This window comes from Pteronotus mesoamericanus, unplaced genomic scaffold (assembly GCF_021234165.1).
Source record: "Pteronotus mesoamericanus isolate MK-2021 breed Mesoamerican mustached bat unplaced genomic scaffold, CSHL_Meso_final contig_27, whole genome shotgun sequence".
Lineage (NCBI taxonomy): Eukaryota > Metazoa > Chordata > Mammalia > Chiroptera > Mormoopidae > Pteronotus > Pteronotus mesoamericanus.
The window spans coordinates 25464193-25482358 of NW_026555115.1; the positions used below are offsets into that span (position 1 = coordinate 25464193).

General features: G+C 38.8%; 1 protein-coding gene across 2 annotated transcripts in view; it reads left to right on the forward strand.

Moving 5' to 3' along the window:
- The window catches only part of HSPBAP1 (HSPB1 associated protein 1), a 52502-nt gene extending 40258 nt beyond the window's left edge, over positions 1–12244 (forward strand). For both annotated transcript variants that reach the window (XM_054575208.1, XM_054575209.1), the window contains 3 exons: positions 478–561; positions 11457–11567; positions 11682–12244. In XM_054575208.1, coding sequence (XP_054431183.1) covers positions 478–561; positions 11457–11567; positions 11682–12215 — 729 coding nt within the window. In that variant the 3' untranslated portion in view covers positions 12216–12244. The remainder of the gene's footprint in view (positions 1–477; positions 562–11456; positions 11568–11681) is intronic.
- Positions 12245–18166: the final 5922 nt, after the last annotated feature.

Genomic DNA, 18166 nt, shown 5'->3' on the forward strand with positions numbered 1-18166 from the left:
AGAGAATAAACATGATTTATAAATTAAAAAATAAAGTAAAATTTAAAAAAAGAGAATAATAGAATTGGGGGGGGGTTTCCCTTGTTTTCCCTTCCTACAGCAATATTGCTATAAAATCATTTGTATTATTGTACTTTCTTTTTGTAGTATCTTCTCCATTAGGATTTCATTCTGATTTAAAATAAAGTATCTTAATATCATATGATTCCACTCATATGTGGAATCTAATGAACAAACTGAACTAACAAGCAGAACAGAGACAGACTCAGAGCAAACTGACAGTTAGTGGGGGTAGAGTAGGGGGTGAAGGAATTGAGCAAAAAGGAAAGGGACTCGGGGACATGGACAACAGTGTGGTGACTGTTGGGAGAGGGTGTAAGGGGACCAAATGGTAATGGAAAAAAAATACAATAAACATTAAATTAAAAAAATAAAAATAAAATCTCTCGTGCTAACCATTTTTTGTTTGGTTTTCAGGTTCTGTTTGTTCCCAGACACTGGTGGCATTACGTAGAATCCATTGATCCTGTCACTGTCAGTATAAACTCGTGGATTGAGTTGGTACTTTTTTTTTCTTAATAAATGTATTCCCTGCTTTTAAGCTACACAAAGCCTGTTTATCGAATGTGGTGATTCATTTTAAACAACATTCCAGTGTTACATTGTGTTGCTATGCTATAATTTATGTGTTCTATCATTTGTTGATGGATGTTTAAGTTGGACATAGGATTTTTAGCCATGTGCCATTTTTTCTTTTAAGGGCACACAGAGAGCCCTGAGGTTGGCGTGCAGGGTCTTTTTCTTTGACCAGTGTTGTTAGGAGAATTGCGTTGGGCCTGGCTGCCTCTGCCATGTATGTCTCATGTCCCCAGTCCCATTTAAACCATCTGGGCCAGAAATAATCTGCTTCTTGGTTCAGGGCTCCCATAACTAATTGCAGAATTCTCAGTCCTGGTTCATACATTTCTCCAAGCAAAGTCTTTTGGTGCTAGGATTTTATCATTTCATTTCTGCCAGAAGCCTTTTCCCTCCAACACACTATGCTTAATCCTGGTTGCCTGTTCCACTTAACAATTAAAATGACTACTCATTCAGCTCAAGTCTCCCTCTTCAACCAAAGGCCTTAATTTCATCTCTGTGCCCTTTAACCAAAGGTTTTGACTGCACCTATGCCCTCTTTAACCCTAGAGCTTCATTGCATCTCACCTCTCCCTAACCCAAAGCCATGGTTATACTAACTCCTCTCTTTGGCAGCTGTATTCTCCCCTCAGTCAGGCTTTTCTTACACTTTGGTAATGGGAAAGGCTTTGATGGAACATAAAACAATACTGTAATAGGAAGGTGTATTGTATGAGCTTAGACAAGAGCCGTAGCCCTTGGGAATTAGGTGCGAGGTATGGCAGGAGATCAGTAGACTCACAGAAGTTCCGGTAGCCTGCCGAATTGAAGCTGGAGCAAATGCCAAGGTGTAGAGTCCATGGAATCCACTTCTACTCCCAGTACCAGTCACCTCTGCAGTAGCCCTGAAAGATGCTTCTTCCCCCAAGGTAGCTCATTCTGTTGTTAAACAGTGGGTTTGTCATCTGCCTGCTTCTAACCATACCCATTATTTCTGAAACAATACAGAATTTCTTTTCTAAATACAACATCTGTCCAGAAAGTATCCAGCCATTTACTACGAAAAATTGAGGCATTTACTGAAGATGATACAAGAAACATTGTACAAAGGACAATGAAGCCTCAGTCTCCTTCAAAGTAGGCATGTTGGGACCTCACACGGTTCTCCCAATTACCGTCATATTTTCCTGAATCTTATCAATGGTCTGAAATCTCTTCCCTTTCAAAGGTGATTTCAGTTTTGGGGAAAGCCAGAAGTCCCAGGGCACCAAATCTGAGCTGTAAGGGGGCCGAGTCACCTGGGTGGTTTGACATTTTGCCAAAAAAATGTATGAGAGATAATGTGAGAGTGGGTGTGTCATCTGTCATGAGTAAGCTGCCAATCACCAGTTCCCCATAGCCATGGCCTTCTGAATCATCGGAATGGTTTCCAATGTTCAAGCTCAACGTAAAATTTCATGCAGATTCGATGCTGTACTCGCTCAGTCATTTTGAATGCGATGGCCACACAGTACACATGCGCACTCAGTGGTCTCTACCTCCCCCACTGACTAGTACCATGAGGTCATCATTGTTCATGCATGTGCATTTCAGTCCACTCTCCTTGGCTGCCAGGTTACATCAGTGTCATGCAAACCATTCTCATAATATTAGCAATGCTGTTCCAAAACCTTGTGATACCTCTATGATCCCAATCTTTCTTTCCAGGCTCAGCCTCCTTCTTGATGATTTTATGGCCAACATGTTAACAGGTCCGTATCTTTGTTAGTTGTCTAACCAAGATGGTTACTTAATCTCATCAAGACTAACTTTCTTCATTTTGTGGGGATTATAATTGCACTCACTTTGGTAAGGTGTTGTGAGGCTTAAATTGGTAAAAACACGTATAAGCATCTAATACAGCATCTGGCACATGGAAAATGTTTTAAAAATAGAAATTGCTATGAGGAAGAGTAAGCTATTATGCCAAGCATAAGACGTCTTAATAAATGGCACCTAAAACTGAATACCAATGGGCCTCATTTGATGGAGTATAGGATTTCTGCCTCACATGATTTAAATCCTAAATTTCTTCAGTACTGTTTATAATATTACATTAACTATTTCAGTAATCTTACCTCACTTTGGGTTCATATTCCGCTCTAATATATCCATGCTTTTTTTCATATGATCAGCTCCCATGCCAGATTGTCCACCACCCTGAACCTGTAAAGCTTGTTCTTTAAACCTAAATCCTGTTCTTTACTCATCTTTATTAGTTTTCATCATGTTGATTTGATTGAGCATTCCAGCTTCCCAAGGTGATTTTGAATTTGAGTCTCATTTATGCTTTTAATCAAACTCCTTGAAGCTGGCCTGTACCCCTTTTGTATGTCACCATTAACCTTTGAGTTTATCCTTGCTTTCTGGTATGTAGTATATACCCCAGGATCACCTTGTACTTGCCCTGCCCCAAACTTGGAAGTCAGTAATTTCTCCTAGAGGCCAAGGCTCCTTTTAGCGGGAATGCTATTCAGAAATCCAGATTTGGGCTATAAGACTGCTCATTGCTACTGGTGTCACCATTTCCAGACTCTAAGTGATGAAGCTAGAATGTGATAAATAGATGATTGATAGATATTGATATATTTCTAATTCAAGGTTAAAATTATAGGGGGGGGTTTCCTTGTTTCTGTACTCTTATCTCTTACACTGCATTTCTGGGTCCTTAATAGCAGTAACATATTTACACCTTTGCTTTATCCACCAATGTTTTTTAAGATGTTAAATTTACAATTCCAAAATTCTAGTACTAATATTACTAACTGTAAAACTTGCCAGTAACATTTTATTTCTTTGCAGTCCTTTTTGTCATTAGACTGTACCCCACTCAGAGGGTACAGAGCACTGTGCTCAGTGGTCGTTGTGAAGGAGTTCTTTCCATTTGTGGTTCTGCTATTGATTTCAGTTAGCTTCATTTGTTTCCATTTCCTTCCAATGTCAGGATTTATTTTTTTCCATTTTGATCTAATTTAGTATTACAGATATGTAAAATGTTTAACTTGTCAAAATTATATTGAAAGGTATACTCGGAGAAGTCTCCTTTCATTCCTGCCCCCTCCACTCCACTCATCCCCTCTAGGGGATCCACTCTTATTTACTTCTAATACATCATTCCTGTGAATCTTTGTAAATGTGTGTGTGTGTGTGTGTAAATGTATATGTAAATATATGTATGTAAATACATAAATGTAAAATTAAATATATGTATGCATTACTAATGTGAATGTGCAAACCTATATATGTATTTATTCATATTTATCCATTATTATTTCCTTTCTTAAATACAAATTAACTATAGTGTTTTATACCTTGCTTTTTTCACTTAACAATAATATCCTGATTGTGACTACATAGTAGTATAGAAAAATCTTTATTTTCAAGAGCTGTGTAAGTACCCTCTCATATGGGTGCACCGTTGCTTATTCAGTTGTTCCCATATGGGTGAATGTTTGGGTTGTTTCCAATCTTTTCTAATTACAAGTAATGCCAGTGAATAACCTTGTGAGTATGTGGTTTCATATTTTCTGAACTGTGTCTTTGGGGTAGGGCCTTGCAAATGGGTTAGTCAAGTAGTAGGGTAAAGGCATCTTTAATTTTGTTAGGTTTTGCTCAATTCCACTCTGTTGTGATTGTGCCATTTTGCATTTCCATCAATAGTATATGAGAGTGCTGCTTTCTTCTACAGCCTCACCAACAAGATGTGCTGGTAAACTTTACGGCTTCTGGTGTGTGAATCATAGTTAAAAAGACTCTTCTGTCTCCCAGGTCATAAAGGAATTCACTAGTGTTTTTAGAATTTGGAATTTTTTTTTTTTTTAGCATTTAGATCTCTTGTTCATTTACAAGTTTTTACTAGTATACGGTGTAAGGTTGAGATCTAGTTTTATCTCTTAGTAAATGACAATAGAATTGTCAGGGCCATCATTTATTTTAAAGTCTGTCTTTTCTCTGGTGATTCAAAATGTCACCTTAATCATATACTAGGTATCTGTACTTACTTGGGTCTATTTCTTCCATTGGTCTTTCTTCACATTCTTTCCTCACTTCTGTGTTTGATTACTTAGAGATGTCTTACGGTATGTTTTTAATATCTATAGGGCTAGTTTAGAGCTTTTCATTTGCTGTGGTTCCCTGGCTCCTTTTGATTTTTTTCTTCCTATGCTCTTTAGAATCAATTTATCTAACTTCATGGATAAAAACCATTTAATATTTTTATTCAATCCATATTAAATTTTTTATGACATTTATGAGATTGACTTGTTCTATCCAAGAATAAGATACCTCCTTACTTGTCTAAGTCTAGTTTTCTTTATTTCCAAGAGTATCTTAAAGTTTTCCTCACATGTCATTTGCATGTTTCTAAGGTTTATCTCTAGGCATTTCATCTTTTTTGGTAAGTAGGATCTTCTCTTTCATTGTATCATCTGACTAGATATTATTTGTGTATATGAGGGCTATTGAATGTGTTAATTTGAATTGTTTTATCCACATGTAGTGATTTTTTTTTAGTTGACCATCTTGTGTTTTCATTTATCTCTCACACTAACTAAAAATTAAAATAGTTTTCCCTCTTTCTTTCCTATTCGTTTACTGTAACTCTTTTCTTTTATCTGATTACATTGGCTAATGCCTCAAAATCAATAATAAATATTAGGTAGATAACAGCATCCTTGTCTTTTTTTTTTTTTTTTTTTTTCTTTAGAAGAAATTTCTCTAGTGATTTCTCTTTATGTAAAATGCTGGGTTTGGAGCTAAGTTGTGTATATATTTTATCATGTAAAGTATTTGCCACTCCTATTTCATTACTTTGTTTTCTAAAATCAAGAAAAAGTGTTGAATTCTGTCAAATGCCTTTTAAGTATCACAGGAAATGATCCCATAATATTCCTCTTCGGTAAATATCTAAGTATTGCAGTAAATTATATCAAGGGATTTCCTAATATTGATCCATCCTTAGTTCCTGGAACAAATCCCACTTGGTGTGATGTGTTATTTTTTAAGATACTGAACAATACTATTTGTACATATTTTATCTAGATTTGAATTCAGCCCCAAGAGTTTGAAAGCTTTCACCCTGGACTTTTTAAAGCTTGTTATATACCATCTGTTGTAGTTGTCCCTCCTAGAATTTTCCAAAGGATTGGTATCATAACTTATTTTGTGTTACAGTTTGAAAACCATTCATTCTTTCTTTAAAAACTAGAGTGCAAAATAGAAGTTTAGTAATTATATCTTCCTCTGTCATGTATTGCTTTTATTTTTGTCTCTTCAAGCACTGGCCCAGAATTCCTCCCTGTTGCCAAATTTAGCCCCAAAAAGCCCTTAGGTCTTAAAGTCTGTCTACCATAGTCGTATAACTCAAGCTAACTCCAGGCTTTGGTGACATCAATTTGGAAGAAAGTAGATACTGACTGGTTCAGTTCAGGAGGCACAATATTCATCCTTTCTCAGTTTTTCCATAAAAGATATGTAGATTCTGCCTGTTCTAATATACCCAAGGGGATAAAGTAAATTCTCAGTTCTTCCCAATGTTGTCTTTTTCATTCATCTTACATCCTTATTCTTTTAGTATTGAAATAGTTTTCTTTTAGTAGTTTATCGGTATTTTTCCAAACTTTTTTGGAAAATATTTTTGGTAATTTTTAAAGGCTATCCTCTCACTCCTGTAATTTTTCTTTATTATGTATTTTTTATATGCATACATATAGAAGACTATATATGTAGCATATATATCTTCAATATAAAGAGTAATATAATGAATACCAGTGAACCCAACCCCAAAACCAGCAAGTTACAGAAAACTTGCACCGGTGTTGCGCTTTCCCATCCTATCCCCTATCTGAGTCCTTCACTAGCTTCATTCTCTTGCTTAAACAAAAAAAGTTTTATTATGTATTTATATGTCCCTATAAAATACACTCTTCAGTTTCGCATGTTTTTCTGCTTTATGCAAATGAGATTATATTTAATGTAGTCTCTGGGCTTGTGTTTTTTAATTTTATTTTTATTATTATATTTTGTTGATTATTCTATTAACAGTTGTCCTGATTTTACCGCCCCCCCCTCCACCCAGCACCCCACACTCCCTCAGGCAATTCACACACCTTTGTTCATGTCTATGGGTCATGCCTTCGTTATTTGGCTACTCCATTTCCTATACTGTACTTTACATCCCCATGGCTATTCTGTAACTACCTATTTGTACTTCTTACTCTCCTCACCTCTTTACCCATTTCCCCACACCCCACTTCCCCACAGCTGGCAATCATCAAAACGCTGTCTGTAGCCATGATTTCTATCTCTGTTCTTCTTGTTTACTTAGTTTGTTTTTTAGATTCAGTTGTTGATAGATATGTATTGCCATTATATTCTTCATAGTTTTTATCTTTTTCTTAAATAAGTCCCTTTAACATTTTATATAATAACGGTTTGGTGATGATGAACTCCTTTAGTTTTTTCTTGGCTGGGAGGCTCTTTATCTGCCCTTCAATTTTAAATGATATCTTTGCTGGGTAGAGCAATCTTGGCTGAAGGTCCCTGCTTTTCATGACTTTGAAATATTTTTTGCCAGCCCCTTCTAGCCTGCAAAGTTTCTTTTGAGAAATCATCTGACAGCCTTATGGGAATTCCTCTGTACGTAACTAACATCTTTTCTCTTGCTGTTTTTAAGATTCTCTCTTTATCTTAAACCTTTGGTGTTTTAATTATGTTGTGTCTTGAAGTGGGCCTCTTTGGATCTATCTTGTTTGGGGCTCTCTGTGCTGCCTGGACTTGCATGCCTTATTTCCTTCACCAAACTAGGGAAGTTCTCTTGCATTATTATGTCAAACAGAGTTCCAATTTCTTGTTCTTTCTCTTCTTCTGGCACCCCTATGATGCAAATGTTGGGTCACTTGAAGCTGTGTAAGAGGCTGCTTACACTAGCCACTTTTTTTTTTGTTTTGGTTTAGTTTTTGGATTCTTTTTCCTTCTTGTTGCTCTGATTAGTTGTTTTTTGCTTCCTTATGTTCCCAAGCATTTTTTTGATTCTAAGCTTCATCCACTCTACTGTTGTTTCCCTATAAATTGTTCTTTATTTCAATTAGTAGTATCCTTTGTATCTGGCTGGATCTTTTTTAGGCTGTTGAGGTCTTCACTAAGTTCCTGGAGCATCCTTACAACCAGTGTTCTGAACTCTGTATCTGATAGATTGCTTATCTCCATTGCATTGAGCTCCTTTTCTGGAGTTTTGATGTGTTCTTTCATTTGGGCCGTGTTTCTTTGCTCATTTTGGCAGCCTCCTTGTGTTTGTTTCTTTATATTCGGTAGAGCTGCTTTGATGCCCTGTTTCGTTAGAATGGCCTAATATAGTAGGTGTCCTTTAGGGTCCAGTGGCACTGCCTTCCCTATTACTCAAGCTGGGTACTTGAGGTGTAACCTTTGTGTGGGCTGAGTACACCCTCCTCTTATAGTTGAGCTTTCATTGCTGTTGGCAGGTCAATGGAAGGGATTTATCCAGGCAAATCAGCTACAAGGACTGGCTGTGACCACTGACCACCAGCCTCTGCACTCTGTGGAGGATCAGCTGTGCCAGAGCAGGGTGATGGTGCTCCAGTGTGGTCTATAGCTGTAGCCACTGGGTGAGCAGGCTCTGGGGTCTCCCAGGTGTGCGGGCAAAGGTCAGCCCCGACCTATGTTTTGCCTGGGACCACCCTGTCTGACTATAAAGCAATCTGAGATGGCTGCTGCTTGTGCTGGGCTTGGAGATTCCCAGGTAAAGCCAAGCTGTGAATCTAGGCTTGTTGCCTCTAGTGGCGAGCCTGGGACCACTTAGCAAGAGGTACAGGGGCTGGGTGCTCACTGAGGCTGGCGTTGCTTGTTTGATAGGATTTAGGGAGTAGTGAAGCATGAGCCAAAACCAGCCATTCATATGGAAAAGCAACTTGGGTGGGCCCATAAGTTGGGTGGGACAGAGTCTGGGGGGGTCTCCAGTATGGGCAAACAGTGTTAGCCAGGTTGATGTAGTCTCAGATATGACACCAGCCTGCCAGCTCTGTGGCTCTGTGCTGGGAAGGCTCAGAAAAGAGACAATAGCCTCTGCCCACCTTTCTCTCTGGGAGAAAGCTGTCCCCAGCTCTCACCTTGATGCCAGACACTTCTGTCCCTCTTTGTATGCCACTGGTGCCTTTCAGGCTGCTACCCTGGCAATGGAACCCAGAGGGAGTGAGTTTGAGCAGCTGAGTCTGTTTAAGAGAAACTGCTTGGGACTCCAAAAGTTTCTTCCATTGATTCAATCCCTGCCAGTTTTCGCAGCCAGAAGTTATGGGGACTTATCTTCCTGGCACTGGAACCCTGGGCTGGGGGCCCTGGTATGGAGCTGGGATTCCTTGCTCCTGAGATATTCCTCCCATACTTTTATCCGTCGCATGTGGATGTGGGACCAGACCATTCCACATCTCCACCACGCACCCCACCCCCCCCCCCGCCCCGCAACCAGTGTAGATGGATGTGGTTTAATTTCGTAGTTGTCGGACTTCTAGTTCTGACACTTCTGAGTGATGGTTGTCCTGTAATTTAGTTTTAATTTTGATATGCTTGTGCAAAGAGGTGAGCCATATTTACCTATGCCACCATGTTGCTTGTGTTTTTTTAAACTAATGACTTTATTAAGATATAGTTTATATACCATGCAATTCATTCTCATTCAGCATTCACATACTGAAGTGTACAGTTCAGTAGTTTTTAGTATATTCACAGAATTGTGCAACCCTACCAAAAATCAAATTTGGTACATTGTCACTACCCTGAAAAGAAACCCCATATCTGTTAATAGTTACCCCTTTTCTTCTCTAGCCAAATCACTAACCTATTTACTGTCCTTTAGATTTGCCAGTTTTGAAATCATATAATGTGGTGTTTTTTGGCTGGTGTCCTTCACTCAGCATAATATTTTCAAGATTCATCTATGTAGTAACATGTATCAGTACTTTATTTCTTTTTTTATGGCTAAATGTATTCCATTGTATAGATATGTCACGTTTTGTTTATCCACTCATCAGATGGTAGACATTTGAGTTGTGTCTGCTTTTGGCTGCTATGAATAATAATGCTACTGTTAACATTCATGTACAAGGGCTATGTGCATATGTGCTTTCATTTCTCTTGGGTATGCAACGTGGAGTAGAATTACTGGGTCATATGATGTATAAGGTAAGGCAGGGCAGCAGGCTGGAAACTCACTCAGGATTTCTGTTACAGTTTTGAGGTAGAATCCCATCTTCTCCAGGAAACCTTGGTTTTCACCCTTAATACCTTCTGCTGATTGGATGAGGTACCCCCCGACATTGTATTCTTTACCTAAGTTCAACTGATTGTAAATGTTAATCACATCTACAAAATATCTTCACAGCAGCATCTCTGCTAGTGCTTGACCAAACAACTGCACACCAAAACCCAATCAAGTTGACTTATAAAATTAGCCATCACATAGAGTAACTTTATGTTTAACCTTTTGAGGAACTGCCAGACTGTTTTCCAAAGCAGCTGTACCCTTTCCATTCTCATTAGCAGTGTATGAAGGTACTGATTTCTTCATATCCTCACCAACACTTGCCGTTAAGTCTTTTTGATTATATCCATCCTAGTGTAAAGGCATATCTCATTGTGGGGATTTGCTTTTTTAAATTTAATATTATATTTCTAAGATTTATCTGTGTTGTCACATGTAGCTGGTCATTCATTTCACTGTGGTATAATATTGTGTTAATTACCACAGTTTGTTCATTGCTTTATTATGGATAGTGGGTTTTTTAATAATTCTTTTACTTCTATAAATAGAATATTCTTGTGCCAATGTGCAGGAGTTTCTCTAAAGAATATGTGTATATCCCAAAGTGGAATTACTGGCCTGTATGGTATATAATACTCAAGTTTACAAGATAATGCCAACATGTTCTCCAAATGTCTCTATCAGTTTACACTCAAATTATCAAAGTGTAAGATTTCTGTCAGTGCACATTTTTCTACCACTTGGAATCATCAGACCTGTTTTACTAGTTTCATGGGTTTCTTGATTTACAGCTCCCATATTTTAATGAGATTAAGCATATTTTTATAGATTAATCATATAATTGTTTTTTGTTGAAATGCTTTTCATGTCTTTTGTCCATTTAAAGAAATTGGGTCATTTTCTTATAGAAGTATGTGCGGATTCTTTGTATATTCTAGATATTAATCTCATATCAATTATACTATATATTTTGACATCTGGGTTTTTTTTCTTTTATGTGTTTTTGATGAGCAGAAGTTGTTGATATCTAATGTAATTTGTCATTAATGCTATAGTTTATACTTATTGTATTTTAGAAAATATTTTTACATGTTTAACCATCTCATTCTTGTGGCTAAGCATAGTTACAATTTTTCTCCCATTTCTCAAACAATTAGCTTATCAAAATCAATAGGGATTTTCCTCCATATATAACCTTTTTTCTTAAACACGTCAGAGAATGGAAAAGATTAGAAAAACATCACAGGGTGGTTCATACTCCAAGTCTATGCCTAATAAACAGGATATATACTTAAATTTGGTTAGTGAAATATTCTACAGCTCCTCTAGATGGCAGATGATAGCAAACACATAAAAATTGTGGTCTTCTAACATGTTCATTCCTCTTATAACAAAAGTTGTATTAATGAGCACAGAACACATAATTAAGAGACTGTACTCTCTGTTTTAAGCTATGAGACAGAGACAAATGAAAAAAATTTTGTGTGTTTTGTTTTTTTTTGTTGTTGTTGTTATTGTTGCGACTTAGGAAGAGGACCACCAAGCTCGGGTCGAAGAGGCAATCACCCGCACACTTGTGTGTGCCCTGAAAACTGCAGAGGATCCACACAATACCAGAGCTTGGTTAAACCCAACCGAGGTAGGCCGTTCCTGGTTTCCATCATGGCTGTTAGTTTCCTGTAATACATCAACCCTGACCACATTTTTTTTCCTGTTTATATAATCACCCTAAAATGTTTTTCTTTTTCCTTAGGTTGAGGACACATCCCATGAAGTCAATTGTCTCTACCTAAATAGAGCTGTTTCTGCCTTTTTTGATCATTATGGAACATCTAAGACAATAGAAATTCAAGCACTCAGAACAAACAGAGAGCACATGAAAAAGGAAGAATTAAATGTGCACAACCTCAAGGAGGTAGAACAAACAGGTAGCCAGAACTTAACCCTGGGAACAGTAAAACAGGAGGCTGTAAGTCCCTTTGGCCCTGATTTGGTTCCTGTATTACCAAGTTCTGAAGAACCACCCTCAGAAAGAGGAGACATATTTAAAAATGATGGTAAAGACTTGGCTGGCAAAGATGGAGAACATGTTGGAAAATTGCACTGCACCAAGCAGCAACAAATGATGAGTAAAAATGAGAGTGCAGTTGTTCAACAAATTGCTTCAAATAGTACTGTGGCCCCCTCTGAAGCATGCATTTCTACAGATGATTTGCTGGACTGCTTGGTGCATCCACAAGTAACCAGGATAGTGGCACAACTTTTGATACAAGGAAGAAGTTTATGATTGTAATAGAAAATGGTTTTTTAAAGAATATTTTAAAATATTTTTAAAATAATATAATTTTTAAATAAAAGATGAAACAACAAAAAGTCTGTTTCTACATGTTTATGAATGTACTCATTCTTTATATTTTTTTAATCATGGAAGGAAAATACTTTTATTTTTTATTTGTATTGTTCAAATACATTTGTCTCCATTTTCCCGCCACCGCTTACCCTGCCCTGCCCACCGCCACCTCCCACCCTCAATCCTTCCCCAATTTGGCTTTGTCCATGGGTCCTCCACACATGTTCCTTTCTTTTCCCCGTTAGCCCCCTCCCTTCCTTCCCTCTCATTACTGTCAGTTTCTTTTTTTCTTCAGTGTTGTTTATATTTTCCTTGCTGCTTGTTTTGTTCATTAGGTTCAACTTATAGATCAGGTCATATGGTATTTGTCTTTCACTCCCTGACTTATTTCACTTAGCAGTGTTCTCCAGTTCCATCCATGCTGTCTCGAAAGGTAGTAGTTCTTTCTTTCTACTGTGTAGTATTCCATTTTGTAAATGTACCACAGTTTTCTGATTCACTCATTTATTCATGGGCACTTAGGTTGCTTCTAGAACTTGGTTGTTGTAAAATTGCGCTGCTATGAACACTAGGGTGCATAAGCTCTTTTGAATTGGTGTTTTGGGATTCTTAGGGTATAGTCCCAGCAGGGGAATTGCTGGGTCAAAGGGCAGTTCCATTTTTAGATTTTTGAGGATATTCCAAACTGTTTTCCACAGTGGCTGCACCAGTCTGCATTCCCACCAGCTGTGTACTAGGGTTCCCTTTTCTCTGCAACTTCGCCAGCATTTGTTATTTGTTGATCTGTTTATGATGGCCATTCTTACCAGTGTGAAGTGCTAGCTCATTGTGGTTTTAATTTGCATTTCTCTGATGACTAGTCATGCTGAGCATCCTCTCATAAGTCCCTGGGCCCTGTGTATGTCCTCTGTGGAGAAGTGTCTGTTCGGGCCCTTCTCCTATTTTTTAATTGGATTGTCTGTCTTCCTGGAGTGGATTCATGTGAGTTCTTTATATATTTTGGAGATCAAACCCCTGTCCGAGGTATCATTGGCAAATATATTTTCCCATATGGTTAGTTCCCTTTTCGTTCTGCTGCTGTTTTCTTGAGCCGTGCAGAAGATTCTTGTCTTGATGAAGTCCCATTTGTTTATTCTTTCCTTTATGTCCCTTGATCTAGCAGACATATCGGTGAAAATATTGCTGCATGGGATAACTGAGAGTTTCCTGCCTATGTTTTCCTCTAGGACTTCCATGGTGTGGGGACTTATATTTAAGTCTTTTATCCATCTTGAGTTTATTTTTGTGTATGCTATAAGTTGGTGGTCGAATTTCAGTTTTTTGCGTGCAGCTGTCCGGGTCTCCCAACACCATTTGTTGAAGAGGCCATATTTTACTCCATTATATGCTTCTGCCCCCTTTGTCCAATATTAATTGACCATAAAGACATCGGTTTATTTCTGGGCGCTCTATTCTGTTCCATTCATCCATGTGTCTGTTCTTATGGCAGTACCACACCGTTTTGGTTACAGTGGACTTGTAATATAGTTTGAGGTCAGGTATTGAGATCCCTCCTACTTTGTTCTTCTTTCTCAAAATTGCTGCAGCTATTCAGGGTCATTTATGGTTCCATAAAAATTTTTGAAATGCTTGTTCTGTACCTGTGAAATACATCATTGGTATTTTAATAGGGATTGCATTGAATCTATAAATTGCTTTGGGTAGCATGGACATTTTGATGATGTTAATTCTACCAGTCCATGAACACGGTATATGCTTCCATTTATTTGTGTCTTCCTTAATCTTTCTTCAGTGTTGTATAGTGTTGTACGTACAGGTCTTTTACCTCCTTGGTTAAGTTTTTTCATAGATACTTTATTGTTCTCATTGCTATAGCAAAGGGGATTTTTTTCCCTGATTTCTGATTATGATATTTCATTGTTGGTGACAGAAATGCCTTTGATTTCTGAATATTGACCTGGGAACAGAATTAAGACATTGGTATGAATGGATTCTAAGTGTAAACAGGTAGTAGGAGATAATTTCCTTACTTCATATGAAGAGAAGATTATGACACAGCAAGAGGTTCTGTCTGTTTGCAAAAGAGGAGCCTGAGAGTGAGAAAAGATAGTAAAAGGGGTAGGTTGTCAGCCACCAAGATGCCGGGGTTCCATTTCATCCCACATTTCTTAGATGAGCATGTTGGAGTGAGTGAAATCTATTATTAAATAAAGCACTGACCCCCTAGAGGCCAGAGGGGTTAAAGAATACAAGCTCAGCCTACACCTAAAGTCACAGTATCCAGGTATCAGCAGGGCTGACCTACAGAGTAGACATACTGGCCAGGGCCCATGAGCTTTTCATGGTCCAAAAAAAAAAATTGTTTTAGTTTCATCCAAAATTGTATGTATTTTCTAGCCTTGATTACATTCATGTGTGTATCAATGCAATTGCAAAGTACACTTTTAATACTTGTAGAGTAAGAGGCCCAAACAGGGAAAAGAGCCTGGGGCCCATGAAAGTCCTGAGTGTCTGTGGGAATCCGGAGTTTCAGAATCATTTGAGATGCTTGCTGAAAATGCAGATTTATGGGCACCCCTCTAAAAGCTACAGAATCTGACTGCTTTGGGAGGGGCCAGTATTTGCAGTCTCAGCAGATACCTCAGGTGATTGGAAAACCAAAAATGTTTAGTAATCCCTGGCCCTAGAGTAGACCACTAAGACCTATTACAGGTTCAAGGTGGACTTGTTTCAGGAGAGGCTACTTGCTGAGATCAATTTGCCTTTCAGATTTACTGAACTAAACCAGCACTGCATTGTACCCTTCCTGTAATTTTCAGCCAAATATTAATACTCTTTTGAGTATCACCTGATGTTCTTATTTAATTGTGGTCTTTTATCAGCAGTGGTTTGTGTTCATTATCAGACACTCCTGTATTTGCCCTTAATAATAAAAATGTTTACCACCAAATGACATTTTCCAAGTATTTTACTCAAAAGAAGTAAATGACCTGTTTTTCTAGATTGGAGATAAAGGTAATATTTACTGACTGGATCACTGAACCTTGGTTCAGTGCACCCTGATATTCAGCCTTGTCCTAAGTTAACAACCACTGGAGAAGGAGGAGATTAGAGAGCAGGCCTCTCCTTTTCTATTTTCTTACATTTATTGTCAAGCCCAAGTTGACATGCTGGTGGCTGAACATTCCTAAGCAATAAGTAGTCTTTGCCAATCCACTTAAAGAAAAAATAGCAACAGCAAGAGAAATGTCAAGATGTCTGTGTTAATGAAGCAGCAACTGTGACCCTCTCCACCACCTCTACTAGCTGGGCAGGTGGTGTTTCTTGTGGCCTGGAAAGAGTACCTTTATTCTCCTAGTGACCCCTAGTGTCTGGGTGCACCATTTGCACTGGCTTTGTACAGGCATCAGCTCTGAACTCAGCCTACAGAGCTTCAGAAGAAAACTATGATAGAAAACAAAGCCAGGAGAAAATATAAAGGGGAGTCACAGATTGGCTGAGATGTTCCTGAATTAGTAACATTAATCTAGAGGTCATGTTCTGTAGTGGGAAGAACAAAGGGCTTGGAGACACAGGGGACCAAGATTCAGTTGCTGGCTCTGAAGGCCATTACCTAAGAGACTTCAGCCAAGGAAGCTTCTTGCACTCTAAACATCAGTTTCCTCAGCTTTAAAACGGGGATAAAATTCTTACCTCACAGGGCTGTTTGAGGAATAAAATAAATATGTGAAAGCATCTATTCTATTGGGTTGGCCAAAAAGTTTGTTTTTCCTGTAAAATAAAAGTTTTCATTTTCATCAATAACTTTATATCGATTTGTGTTGGGAAACGCCATGGCTGGTTTCAGGAACTGTAACCCCACCGACAGGCGGGAGGGCCCCAAGGCTGGAAATAATCAGGAGGCCTTGGAGAAACAGGCCCCTGAGGAGACATAACCTTTCCCCACTGGCAGGGGTGTACCTCCTTCCTCTCTTCTTGGCCCTGTGATGGTTGCTTGTTGATGACGGATAAATTTCTCTAATGCAGAGATAATGACCTAAGACAGACATCGACTGGTATGGGAACCAGACAAGAAATTGAGGGACACAGAGAAAGGGCAAAAAGGCCCGCACTCCTTGTCTCGGCTTGGACAGGGCCAGAGTCCTCATTCTATCTGAAAGAAGTCTCCTTGTCTCTTGGCGGCTCCCTCCCGGCTCCCTGGCTCAGGCCTGAAACAATACGGGAGCCAGTCCTAAACCAGATCTGGCAGTGCGCAGGGAAATAAGGCCTAAAAGTAAATTCTTCAAAGTATGCTTCCTTCTTCCCTCAGAAGCTCTAACCAGCTTATGCTGGGAAGGAAATTTACATTGTTCACAGACCCTAACCCTATACCCTTAGGCAGTCTTGTGTTTACTATGCCCTTCTGTTTGGTCATCTCTCTTGTTTACTAGTCTCCTCTCAGACCTATGCAAATCGGTGTGTTCCTGCCATTTGTTTTCTTCAAAGTATCATCTATTCTCTGTGAATATTAACATACAGATGTAATGAGATAACCTGTGCATTCCTGTTACCTAGCACCACTGATAACCTTTTTAGTAAAAGCCTTTGAACAAAGGGACTCTGGGCCTTCCCCACTAGGGGGATATTCCATGTCCCCTCTCAGGGCAAACAGAGAAGTGTTTGCGATGATTCCTGTTTATTCCCCACCTCCGTGACACACCCTGGATGGGCTCTGAGGGATTCAGAGTCCCCGGTCCCATCTCAGCTGGTCCTGGATGGTAACCCTTGGATCCCAGAGCACCGTGCTCCCTGCAACACACTCCGTCCCCCATGGCAGTTGTTGCCCTGACTGGGGAGGAGACGCAACCCATGGCGGTCCCCCAACATGCCACACGTAAGAGATTTGCATATTTTAGGTGTGTTACCTGTCTCCTACATGTTGTGGTGTTGATTGTTCTCAATGTCTTGATTTGATCGCTGTCAATTTCAGCTGGTCTGTCCGACCATGCAGCAGCATCCAGCAAGAAATCTCCAGCACGAGACCTTGCAAACCACCTTTAACACATTCAGTCAGCCACAGCACCTTTCCCATACACTGCACAAATCTTTTTTTGCATTTCAGTTGTGTTTTTACCTTTCTTTAAATAATAAAGCATAATATGCTGACAGCATTGCATATTTTTTCCATCTTCAATGTTAAAATGGCTACACAAAAATTCACTAATTTTGATGTTTTTAAAAATGCCTGCTGATATGACAACTGTCACAATACAATCTAATAAAATTGTGTCTAATGAAATTAAAGACAACGAAGTGCTACTACAGCCATCTTACAGAAAAAAACAAATGAACTCTTTGGCCAACACGATACTACCTGGTAAAATCTAAGTGCTCAATAGTGTTTGAATCTGAAATTTACTTGAGGAAATTAACAATGAACCTTTCGTACTGTCCAACAGATGCTGAGTTAGCACATTAACATGTTTCATTCCTTTGGTTTATTTATGCGCCTTTAAATCACCAAAAGCTAGGCTGCCAAGGAAAATATGCCATTTAATAACCTCAGAATTCATTTAATCTTAACATAGTAGAAGGTTTCACACTAAAGATATTGCAGGCTGTTATCCTACTGTTTTCACTGAGCAAAATTACCACCAAAAGAAGTTAGAAAAAGGCAGGTTTGGATTCAACATAAAAAGGACCAGTTGGAGCTGTTACCAGGGAGAGACTCAAGTCAGGGTACCCTCCCACCCCCGCCTCAGAGTTTGTTCCTCCGTTCTTGCCTTACTCCCAAGAAACAAATTCAAGCAAGAGACAACACATATAATGGAAATGAGAGAGCAAGTTTACTTATGAAACATGAGCACAAAGCTGCAAGCAGGCATCCTGCTAGTCTGAATGCCCCACAT